The sequence below is a fragment of the Theropithecus gelada genome, chromosome 10 (genome assembly GCF_003255815.1).
Source record: "Theropithecus gelada isolate Dixy chromosome 10, Tgel_1.0, whole genome shotgun sequence".
NCBI lineage: Eukaryota > Metazoa > Chordata > Mammalia > Primates > Cercopithecidae > Theropithecus > Theropithecus gelada.
The window spans coordinates 67035820-67048129 of NC_037678.1; the positions used below are offsets into that span (position 1 = coordinate 67035820).

General features: G+C 47.4%; 1 protein-coding gene across 12 annotated transcripts in view; it reads left to right on the plus strand.

The window, feature by feature from the left end:
• Positions 1–11359, plus strand: part of CPNE1 (copine 1) — a 38209-nt gene extending 26850 nt beyond the window's left edge. For 8 of the 12 annotated variants that reach the window (XM_025400720.1, XM_025400719.1, XM_025400722.1 and 5 more), the window contains 15 exons: positions 4850–4978; positions 5077–5256; positions 5387–5461; positions 5539–5610; positions 5748–5828; positions 5999–6088; positions 6198–6284; positions 6423–6509; positions 6604–6663; positions 6743–6876; positions 6982–7036; positions 7291–7342; positions 10006–10139; positions 10598–10834; positions 11020–11359. In XM_025400720.1, coding sequence (XP_025256505.1) covers positions 4850–4978; positions 5077–5256; positions 5387–5461; positions 5539–5610; positions 5748–5828; positions 5999–6088; positions 6198–6284; positions 6423–6509; positions 6604–6663; positions 6743–6876; positions 6982–7036; positions 7291–7342; positions 10006–10139; positions 10598–10834; positions 11020–11160 — 1614 coding nt within the window. In that variant the 3' untranslated portion in view covers positions 11161–11359. Of the gene's footprint in view, positions 1–4849; positions 4979–5076; positions 5257–5386; positions 5462–5538; positions 5611–5747; positions 5829–5998; positions 6089–6197; positions 6285–6422; positions 6510–6603; positions 6664–6742; positions 6877–6981; positions 7037–7290; positions 7343–10005; positions 10140–10597; positions 10839–11019 lie in introns of all 12 variants that reach the window. The other 4 variants (XM_025400716.1, XM_025400714.1, XM_025400715.1 and 1 more) reach the window with 1 other exon arrangement.
• Positions 11360–12310: the final 951 nt, after the last annotated feature.

Here is a 12310-nt window from a genome sequence, read left to right on the forward strand (position 1 = left end):
AGTAAAAATTATGGTGTGGCTTCAATGTTAAGTCAGTCACTGAATACTTACTATCTACTGTAGGATACGTAGATACTGTTGTGGGTCCTGGAGCTAGCCAGAGTTACTAATCTTGTATAGCTTATTTTCTGGAGTGTATAAGGAGGGAGACAGAGTGCAAAAGTCCTGAGGTGGTAAATAAGGTTGGTGTTAGGTGTATGTGGATCAGAAAGGCCAACCTGGCTGGAGGATAGTTGGGTGGCTAGATGATTAGTTAGGCAAGGGTCAGGTCTTGCAGGGCCTTGTTGAAGACCATGGTAAGAACTTTAGGTTTTATCTTAAGTGTTTTGGAAAGGCATTCCAGAGTTTTCAGTGGAGAAATGACATGATCAGGTTTCTGTTTGACGAATAAACCCAGAAATGTCTGTGTGATTGCAGAAACACTGATGAGGAAACCATTGCAGTCATCCAGAGTAGAGATAAAAAAATCCTTCTTGGGGAAAATGGGCAAGGGTTCATAAAGGAATAATGTCATATTAGAACCATGGATGACAGGACATTTGCTAGGCAGGAAAGTCAGGCATGTGTGTTAGATGAACCAGAAATAACTTTGGATGACTAGTTGGGTGGGCGAGTGAGCGGCAGGACGTAGAGCTGATGGCAAACAGGGAAGGGCTTTAAAGGTTGATCTAGGGATGCAGGGTTATCAGATTGCGCGACTACCAAGTTCTATGTAGGTATGTCCTTTGGAGTTGTGCAGCAAGGTAGCCTTGGTAGGGAGTTTGACTCTGAACCTAAAGGCAGCTATACAGGGCTTTTACTTAGTATAGAGACTGAAAGCTGGCATCTGGGATGACCGGGTGGGGCAGTGCTAGGACAGAAACCAAGCAGGACGCAAGAGACTCTAATAAGGCCTGAAGTTAGGTAGGGGCTGTTGAACTGGAAATGGAGGGTTTGGGCTTGGAATGAACAGTAAAGAGGATTTGAGGTGTGGATTGAGGGGAGAAGCTAATGAGGCCTTTTTATTTATTTTGCTTGTTTTGTTTTGTTTTTGTTTTTATATGAGGCCTTTTAAAAAATACAAAACAATATAAAATATTGAAACAATACAGAAGTATGGAGTTCACAAAATTCTCATCCTCCACTCCTTTGAGCTACCTAAGACATTTGGTGTATCTTCCATTTTTCTCTGTGTGTATTTATTTATTTTATGTTTGTATTCAAATCTATTATAAAGATACACCTACAATTGAAGTTTAAAATGGAGGTTTACAATTGAAGTAAAAAATGGTCATATACTTCTTGTTGTTATTATTATTATTTGAGATGGAGTCTTGTGTACAGTGCCGTGATCTCAGCTCACTGCAACCTCCAACTCCCAGGTTCAAGTGATTCTCCTGTCTCAGCCTCCCGAGTATCTGGGACTACAGGTGTGCACCACCACACCCAGCTGATTTTTGTATTTTTGGTAGAGACTGGGTTTCACCATGTTGGCCATGCTGGTATTGAACTGACCTCAAGTGATCCGCCCACCTCGGCCTCCCATAGTGCTAGGATTACAGAAGTGAGTCACTGTGCCCAGCCTATTTTTTATTTTTTCATATGATACCAATATAATATAGTTCTGTCTTGTTGTGTAGCCACTATGCAGCATTCCGTTGTTCAGATGTATCATATTTAGTCGACAGACCTTTAGGCTGGCTTAGGTTTTTCACTATTCCCAGCATTAGTGAAATGAGCATTCTTTTTTATTTGTCTCCGTACTGTGTAAACACTGCCTTGGAGAGCATGTGAGGTGACATGCGTGGAATTCAGGTTGTGACTTGGGGGAAGCTGTGATCCTGATCCCTTGAGGGAACATGTATTCTGCTCTGGGTCTGTCCTTAGGGAACCTCCAAGGGAGTGATCAGAATGGTCAGGAGTCTGCAGGCCACATTCTAGGGGCAACAGTCAAAAGAACTGGGGCTGTTTCTCCAGATTTCAGCTGGGACTGTTCACAGCTTCCACGTATCAGATGAATTCTCATAGGGAGATAGGGTAAGGCCTTCCCATGGAGCTGGGGAAGAACACCTACCAGGTAGAAGTAAGAATTCCACAGAGTTAGGTCAGTTTGGGTAGGATTTGTATGGACCTCGACTTTCTGATGATTGGATTGTAAGACTGGGTTTTCTGTCACTGGGAGCGTTCACGCAGGGGCCAGGGTGCTGTGGAGGGGCAGTATGTGAAGCAAGTTGAACTCTTCACATTCCAACTTTGATAACAGCATTCCAGATGGAGACTATGAGAGACCAAGATGGGGTACTGTGGGCTGTGAGGGAGGAGCGATTGACTGAGGATTCGTATAGGGGAGGGCTGAGGCTGGAGGCATCTCAGGGTATAGCTCTGGGAAACCTGGAATGCTGGGTGAAGCTCAGTGAAATATTTAACCTCATGTGCACTGCTGGTGGAGTGGTCTTCAGGTGTATGGGCCAAGGGGGACACAGGGATAACAAGAGGTCTGAGGGTGATTGTTACGGTGACTGCAGGAGGATGGAATACCCGGGTGTTGTCATGGTGCTCCATGCAAGAAAATGTTTCCAGCAGAGGGAGGGGGTGAATCAGAGAAGCATGGTGCTGCCTGGTTAGAGGGGCAAGACATGAGTTAGTTTGGAACTGGCTGGGTAGGGAACTGGGACTGGAGATGAACTTTCAGATTTCATTCTGCAAATACATATTGTCTAGGTGCTTGGGATAGAGCAATGAACAGAACAGCTAAATATTCCTTTCTCACAGAGTTTATATTTTAGTAGGGGAAACAGTAAATAAATGTATATAATGTTAGACATTGAGAAAAAGCAGAAAAGGGGTATGCAATGTCAGGGGCAGTGTGGTTGAAATTTTAGAGGGGCTAAAAGGGAGAGCCTATATATGTATATATATAAAACAGGGAAGATTATTTTGAGTAAAGACTTGTGGGGAAAGGGAGCAGTGAGCCATGTGGATATAATGCAGAGAAAGAATACATTCCAGGTACTGCAAAGTGTTTGGGGTAGAAACAAACTTGGCTGGCTGGGTGCGGTGGCACACACTATCATGCCAGGACTTTGTGAGGCTGAGGTGGGTGGATTGCTTGATCCGAGGAGTTCGAGAGCAGCCTGGACAACATAGTGAGACCCTGTCTCAACAAAGAAAAAAAAATTAGCTGGGTATGGTGGTGCACACCTGTAGTCCCAGCTACTTGGGAGGCTGAGGTGGGAGGGATCGCTTGAACCCAAGAGGCAGAGGTTGTGGTGAGCTGAGATCTCACCACTGCGCTCCAGCCTGGGTGACAGAATGAGACTCTGTCTCACAAAAGAAGGAGCAAACAAACTTGGCTTATTTGAGGAGTGACAAGCAAGGTGGCTGAAATGGAGTGAGCAAGAGAGATGATATTAGGAGATCAGGTTAAAGAAATCTAGACTTTCCAGGACATTATAGGCCATGGTATAGTTTGGATTTTTTCTTTTCTTTCTTTGTTGCCCAGGCTGGAGTACAGTGGCGCGATCTTGGCTTACTACAACCTCCACCTCCCAGATTCAAGCGATTCTCCTACCTCAGCCTCCCAAAGTGCTAGAATTACAGGCTCCCACCACCACACCAGCTAATTTTTTTATTTTTAGTAGAGATGGGGTTTCACCATGTTGGTCAGGCTGGTCTTGAACTCCTGACCTCAAGTGATCCAGCCACCTTGGCCTCCCAAAGTGCTGGGATTACAGGTGTGAACCACCACATCTGGCCAAGTTTGGATTTTTTCTAAGTGCAGTGGTAAATGGGAAGTATTAGAGGATTCAGGCAGAGGTGTGATAAGACCTCACTTTTTTTTTTTCTTTTTTTTTTTTTTTCTTGAGATGGAGTCTTGTTCTTGTTGCCCAGGCTGGAGTACAGTGGCATGATCTTGGCTCACTGCAACCTCCACCTCCTGGGTTCAAGCAATTGTCCTGCCTCAGCCTCCTGAGTAGCCAAGATTACAGGCACGCGCCACCATGCCCAGCTAATTTTTGTATTTTTTTTAGTAGAGACGGGCTTTCACCATGTTGGCTAGGCTGGTCTCAAACTCCTGACCTCAAGTGATCTACCCACCTTGGCCTCCCAAAGTGCCAGGATTACAGGCATGAGCCACCGTGTCCAGCCTCACTTATGTTTTAATAGGATCAGCCTGACTGCTGTATTTAGAATAGCCTGCTGGGGTGGAGATGGGGGAATGGAGGTGGAGACAGCATAGAATAAGGGAGACCAGTTGAAGGGGCTAATGCTGTAAGCCAGGTGAGAAACAGTGATGGCTTAGATTGGGCAGCAGCAGTGGAAATAGTGAGGAGTTGGACATTAGCACTCATTAGAGGTGAGGAGAATTAGTAGGGGGATCATAACTCCACCCCAAGAGTTAGGTCCCCAGGGTTAGTGAGAAATCACTGGAAGAAGATACTTTGTGGATCATAGTTATATTTGGGGTTATATTAGGATCAGAACTTGGATTAGGGTCTGACCTGGAACCAGTAAGGGGGTCAGAAAGATTTATTGGTCTTTGCAAAGACCAAGATTGGAGTCTGGGTTTGGACAGCCCTATTGGGATTAAGACAAATTTTAGGGTGAGGATAGTTTGGGGTTACAGTTGTAGATGGAGGCTAGTACCCCTTTTCAATATCTTCAGACCAGGATTGGTTGTAACTGTCATCTTCTGTGCCAGTGAGCTTACCTGGGGGTGGAGGAGTTTGGAGGCTATAAGGCCTTTTCTTCCTTGGGTGTCATGGGGGTAGACGTATGCTCAGCCCTGCCTGGGTCCCAAGCTGGGACCTGCAGTCAGGGAACGGGAGAGAAGGCTACCTGGTGCTTGACCCAGCTTCTTTTCCCTCAGATGGCCCACTGCGTGACCTTGGTTCAGCTGTCCATTTCCTGTGACCATCTCATTGACAAGGACATCGGCTCCAAGTCTGACCCACTCTGCGTCCTTTTACAGGATGTGGGAGGGGGTAGCTGGGCTGAGGTGAGGCAGATTATGGAGGTTAAGGTTGTGGAGGGAGTCTAATATTGTGTTTTGGGGTGGAGGCTGTGACTGTGATGCTTACTGGCCTCTGCCCACAGCTTGGCCGGACTGAACGAGTGCGGAACTGCTCAAGCCCTGAGTTCTCCAAGACCCTACAGCTTGAGTACCACTTTGAGACAGTTCAGAAGCTACGCTTTGGAATCTATGACATAGACAACAAGACACCAGAGCTGGGGGATGATGACTTCCTAGGGGGTGCTGAGTGTTCCCTAGGACAGGTATGTAGGGCTGGGGATTAGGATCCTTCAGACACAGGTCGTGAGACAACCTAGCCTGCCTGGAGGTAGGCGGCAAGCAGGACCTAACCCTGCCTGTTATCCTGAAACTCCCTTCCCCGCTTTGCCCCAGATTGTGTCCAGCCAGGTACTGACTCTCCCCTTGATGCTGAAGCCTGGAAAACCCGCTGGGCAGGGGACCATCACGGTAAGGAACCCAGCAAGGGTTGGGGAGGGACTTAACATCAGTGAATTCATGAGGTGATGTAGTCTTCCCCTACCTAGGTCTCAGCTCAGGAGTTGAAGGACAATCGTGTAGTGACCATGGAGGTAGAGGCCAGAAACCTAGATAAGAAGGTGTGTCTGGAAGTAGGCACTGGTAATCCAAGAGTTAAGGGGCCAAGGATGGTGTATGGGGGATGGGGGTGTGGACAGAGGGATGGCATAGTGGTGGTTTGTTCCTGAGTTTTGTAACTGGGGTCTCGCATTGGCAGGACTTCCTGGGAAAATCGGATCCATTTCTGGAGTTCTTCCGCCAGCGTGATGGGAAATGGCACCTGGTGTACAGATCTGAGGTATGAGTCCCCTGGGATTGGGTGGGTTGGGGTAGGAGAGAATCTCCTGGGGCCTGTGACTAGCAAGGTTTGGAACTTGGGGAGAAAGAAACTGCAGGTGGGTAGAGAAGTGTGGCAGCTCCTCACGGGCCATGCCAGAACTCACTGGAGGCCTTGGCCTCCACCTTCAGGTCATCAAGAACAACCTGAACCCTACATGGAAGCGTTTCTCAGTCCCTGTTCAGCATTTCTGTGGTGGGGACCCCAGCACACCCATCGAGGTGAGGAGCTTGTCTCCTGCGTGGACTGCGCTGGGGAAGAGAACCTGGGGAGGGACTTACTCTCATCTGCCACCTGACTCGTTTATGTCCACACACACCTTCCCCTCAGGTGCGATGCTCCGATTATGACAGTGACGGGTCACATGATCTCATCGGTACCTTCCACACCAGCTTGGCCCAGCTGCAAGCAGTCCCGGTGAGTGCTGGTCTTGCCATGGGTGTGGAAATGGGCCTAGATAGCTGAAGCTCGGGGTTAGAGAGGGAGGAGAAGGCAGCTCGAGTCCTTGGCTGATGCTCTGAGAATTTCCTACCCTAATTTTTCTGTCCTCACCAGGCTGAGTTTGAATGCATCCACCCTGAGAAGCAGCAGAAAAAGAAAAGCTACAAGAACTCTGGAACTATTTGTGTCAAGATTTGCCGGGTGAGACAAAAGCCCATATAACCAAGGCTTTGATTCCTGAGCTCCATGACATCAACTGCTGTCACCCCAGGCATGACCCTGGTTTCATTTGCAGGTAGAAACAGAGTATTCCTTTCTGGACTATGTGATGGGAGGCTGTCAGATCAACTTCACTGTAAGTTGCCTTACCAAGGGCAAGAGAATAGGTCTGGGGCTCAAGGTGGTCTTTAGCTCCCTTCCTCACCTCCTCCCAGGTGGGCGTGGACTTCACTGGCTCCAATGGAGACCCCTCCTCACCTGACTCCCTACACTACCTGAGTCCAACAGGGGTCAATGAGTACCTGATGGCACTGTGGAGTGTGGGCAGCGTGGTTCAGGACTACGACTCGTGAGTACCTGCTTCTCTTGGCTATACCCGCTCCCTGCAGATGCTTCAGCCTCTGGGCTCACAGTCCCCTCACTGCCTCTTGCCCAATACACTGTCCTCCCACAGAGACAAGCTGTTCCCTGCATTTGGATTTGGGGCCCAGGTTCCCCCTGACTGGCAGGTGAGCTCCCTCTCTTTCTGCCACTCCTGTTTTCAGTTTCAGGGTCCTGATTTTGGGGGATATGGTAAATTTACTTACTACCTGGCACTCAGCTTTAAGAGGAGATGCAGGGATGAATTCCTGCAGGCATGTAGACAGCAAGTGCTCAGGACTCCATAGCTCCTGTAGGAATCTTGGCACACGCCATAGTGTCCTTTTTCATTCTCAGCACAGAGGTCATGGGGAAAGAACCTCGTTTTCATTCTTGTCTCCAGGTCTCGCATGAATTTGCCTTGAATTTCAACCCTGGTAACCCCTACTGTGCAGGTAAGTTTCCCCATCCACCCTGAGGCAGGTCAGTCCACACACATAGGGGCAAGCCTGCATGAGTAAAAGGGAGAGTGAGGGCAGATACCTGCCTTCATTGTCCAGAGGGTGGATTTTATTTAATTTTTATTTTTTGAGAAGGAGTCTTGCTCTGTCACCCAGGCTGGAGTGCAGTGGTGCAATCTTGGCTTACTTGCCTACTGGCTTCAAGCAATTCTTCTGCCTCAGCCTCCCAAGTAGCTGGGACTACAGGCGCATGCCACCATGCCTGGCTAATTTTTGTATGTTTAATAGAGACGGGGTTTCACCATGTTGGCCAGGCTGGTCTCGAACTCCTGACCTCAGGTGATTCACCTGCCTTGGCCTCCCAAAGTGCTGGGATTACAGGCGTGAGCCACTGCGCCCAGCCCAGAGGGTGGATTTTAGAGCTAGGCCTGTGGAATCAAATCATCATGTCAGGCTAGGAGTGGTGGCTCACACCCGTAATCCTAGCACTCAGTCGGGAGGCCAAGGTGGCTGGATCACTTGAGCCCAGGAGTTCCAGACCAGCCAAAGCCCTGTCTCTACTAAAACAAAACTTAGCCAAGCATGTTGGCAGGTGCCTGCAGTTCTAGCTACTCAGGAGGCTGAGGTGGGAGATCTCCTGAGCCCAGGAGGTTGAGGCTGTGGTGAGCCATGATCATGATCATGCCACTATACTCCAGCCTGGGTGACACAGTGAGACCCTGTCTCAAAAAAAAAAAAAGAAAAAATCATGCCACATGACTTGGGGCAGATTGTTTAATTTCTGTGTGCTTTGGTTTCATAAGAAGACTAAATATTATATGAAATTGACTACTCAAGGAGAGGCTCCAAGTAAAGCAGTAAGCCTGGTGCTTATTAAGTGTTCTCTGAAAAATGGTATCTGTTACATTATCATTATTATCTTTGCCTAGAACCTAACGGGTACTTATTTGAGCATCAGTGGAAGCCTTGTTTACCTCCTTGCAGGGTGTGTTTGGCGAGTCCACCAAGCCCTTTTGTTTCGGGCCAAACCTTTTTACTCCCCAGCACCCCAAGGTGGGCACAAGCTGAAGTGGAAAATGTGACCTGACCTGATCTGATCTGGGTTTTACATTTTTAATTTTGTATTTCAACTAAGTTCAGACTTAGAGAAAAGTTGCAAGAATAGTCATAGGAGCTCAGTTCCTTGGAACTCAGGGGTCAGGGCCTGAGTTCACAGGGGCTCTTCACCTTTATCCCAGTTACCATAACATAACAATTTACCACATTTACTTTCTCTTTTCTCATACATGTATACAGTGTGTGTGTGTGTGTGTGTGTGTGTATATGTGAGTGTGTGTGTATGTACATGTATACATATATACATACATTCACATTTCAAGGGAAATAAATGTATGTGTTTATGTATGTATACGCATGTATACATATGTTGGAGAATGCTGTAATAAATAGCCCTGCCTCAGGTTTGCCTCTATGGTCCTACCAACTTTGTACCCATCATTATCCACCTGGCTCTTTACCTCTGAGTACTTCAGTATCTCCTAAAATCAAAGACTCTTTCTTACATATCACAGACCAATCCTCAAAATCAGGAAATTAACATCTATACTATTATCCAACCTATAGCATTTATTCAGATTTTGCCAGTTGTCCTAATATCTTTTACAGCAAAAGAAAATCTCAGATCACACATTGCATTCAGTTAGTATATATTTTTTATATGGACGACTTCTTGCCTTTCATGATATTAACATTTCATGATATAAACAATATAGGCCAGATATTTTCTAGAATGTCCCTCAGTTTGAGTTTACCCAATAAATCCTCAGGATTAGATTCAGGTTGTACATTTTTGGCAGGAATACCACCAAAGTGATGCTGTGTATTCTCAGTGCATCTTATTCAGAGGCACATGATGTTGATTTGTCCTGTTACCAGTCATGTTAACTTTGGTCACTTAGTTAAGGTCAGATCTACCAGGTTTCTCCATTATACAAGTACTATTTTCCCCTTTCTAATTAGTATATTTCGAAAAAAGACTATATAAATATCCATCACATACACATCAACATTCCCCTCTAGTTTTTTATTTTTTAAGTGATGGGGGTCTCACTATGTTGCCTAAGCTGGCCTTGAACCCCTGGGCTCCAGCAGTCCTCCCACCTCAGCCTCGTGAGTAGCTGGGACTACAGGCATATGCCACTGTGCCTGGCTATACTTTCTAGTTTTAACATCCATTGATGATCCTTGCCTGAATCAGTCATTTCTGTGATTGTCAAATGATTGTGTAATTCTTCCTTCTACATTTATTAGCTTTCCTTTCTCCCACAGTAATTAATCCATAGTAGGGATCCTTATTGTATCAAATGGATCATTATTAAATAGGTTATAATCTGATGCTCACACTCTCCTGGATTTGTCCAGGAGAATCCCTCTCATCTGGGTGTTAATTCAAGCTGTGATTTAGGGCAAGTCCCCTCCTGTCTTTGAACCTTAGTTTCCTCACGTGTAGGAGAGAGTCAAGTACCCTGGTTTACAAGGGTGAATGAATGAAATGCACCCAGGTTCCCAGATCTCCTGGGCTGGGATGGGGCGATTTCAGGACTGGTGTAGTCCTGAGAGGTCCAGGACTTTACGGTATTTCTTGCTCTCCTCTGCAGGCATCCAGGGCATTGTGGATGCCTACCGCCAAGCCCTGCCCCAAGTTCGCCTCTATGGACCCACCAACTTTGCACCCATCATCAACCATGTGGCCAGGTTTGCAGCCCAGGCTGCACATCAGGGGACTGCCTCGGTGAGAGTCGTAGGCGGCAGTGGCAGTGGTGGCAGTCAAGGGCTTCCTTGAGGGTTATGGAACAAAGGACTTTTTTTTTGGTTTTTTTTTGAGATAGACTCTTGCTCTGTCACCCAGGCTGTAGTGCAGTGATGCGATCTCAGCTCACTGCAACCTCCACCTCGTGGGTTCAAGTGATTCTCCTGCCTCAGCCTTCCTAGTAGCTTGGATTACAGGCATGTGCCACCATGCCCAGCTAATTTTTATATTTTTAATAGAGACGGGTTTCACCATGTTGGCTGGGGTGGTTGCAAACTCCTGATCTCAAATGATCCACCTGTCTTGGCCTCCCAAAGTGCTGGGATTACAGGCGTGAGCCATTGCGCCTGGCCTGTATCAGTGTGGGGATATGTGGCTGGGGTGTTTGCAGGGGTTTGGGAGGAGGATCTGCTTCAGGACATGAATGGGCTTGTCCCTAGCAATACTTCGTGCTGTTGCTGCTGACTGATGGTGCTGTGACCGATGTGGAAGCCACACGTGAGGCTGTGGTGCGCGCCTCAAACCTGCCCATGTCAGTGATCATTGTGGGTGTGGGTGGTGCTGACTTTGAGGCCATGGAGCAGCTGGATGCTGATGGTGGACCCCTGCATACACGTTCTGGGCAGGCCGCCGCCCGCGACATTGTGCAGTTTGTACCCTACCGCCGGTTCCAGAATGTAAGTGGGTACAAATTTGATCTGAGAGTTTACCCTTTCACCTTTCCCTGATGTGAGTAGGATTTAGGCCCAAGGGATGCTCACCTTTTCCTCTAAGTCTGGGGTATGGTTGGGTTCTTGGGTATGAAATGCAGACTTTGGGCAGCTGTTCTGGGCCACCACTGACCTTTCCCTTTTCTTGGCAGGCCCCTCGGGAGGCATTGGCACAGACTGTACTCGCAGAAGTGCCCACACAACTGGTCTCGTACTTCAGGGCCCAGGGTTGGGCCCCACTCAAGCCACTTCCACCCTCAGCCAAGGGTCCTGCACAGGCCCCCCAGGCCTAGGTCCCCTTGGAGGCTGTGGCAAGTCCTGAATCCTGTGTCCCAGAGGTCCCTCGGGGCCACAACCCAACCCTTCACACTCTCCTCAGTGCTAGCACTTTGTATTTTTTGATACTTTTATACTCGTTTCTGCTTTTGCTGCTCTTGATCCCACCTGCTTGCTCCTGACAACCTTCATTCAATAAAGACCAGTGAAGACCAATGCTTTGCCACCACTCTGTGTGTGTAAATTTTAGGTGGGAGGCTGCTATTAGCAATGTTTATATCCCTTCTCTGCACCTCAGTTTGTTGACTTAGGGGTTGTTAAGTGAAGGATGCCTGTGGTGTAAAGCCCCACTCAAACTTGAGTATTTCTGGGCAGATACCTATTCATTCTAGAGACACTGACTCACTGTTTTTGAAAATACAGCCAGGGGCGGTGTGATGTGCCTGTAGTCCTCAGCTTGGGAGGCTGAGGTGGGAGGACTGCTTGAGCCCAGGAGTTCCAGACCAGGTCTGGGCAACATCGCAAGACCCCTTTTCACGCACAAGAAAAGGAAATACAAAGTTTGAATGTAAGCTAAACACCCAGCCTTCACCTTCCCTCCCTCAGGGCAGAGCTAGTCTGGGAACACAAAGATGGAAAGTGTCAGACTTCATAAAAAGCAGCAAAAGGAGAAGAAAGGATGAGTTTTAAGGTGGAGCAAAGGCTATGTAGACTTCCTGGAGGGGAGGGAGTAGTGATAATTTTCATCCTAAAAGACAGGTGAAAATCCTGAATTTTTTTAAGAGCTAATTTTTTCTTAATAGAGAATACATGTATTCATTGTAGAAAAATTCTGGCTGGGCGTGGTGGCTCATGCCTGTAATCCCAGCACTTTGGGAGGCTGAGGAGGGCAGATCATTTGAGGTCAGGAGTTCAAGACCAGCCTGGCCAACATGATGAAACCCCATCTCTGCTAAAAGTACAGAAATTAGCTGGGTGTGGTGGCAGGTGCCTATAATTCCAACTACTCAGGAGGCTGAGGCAGGAGAATCGCTTGAACTCAGGAGGTGGAGGTTGCAGAGAGCCAGTATTGCACCATTGCACCCCAGCCTGAGCTACAGAGTGAGATTCTGTCTCAGAAAAGAAAAGAAAAATTTTTTTTTTGTTTTGTTTTTTTTTTTTTTTTTT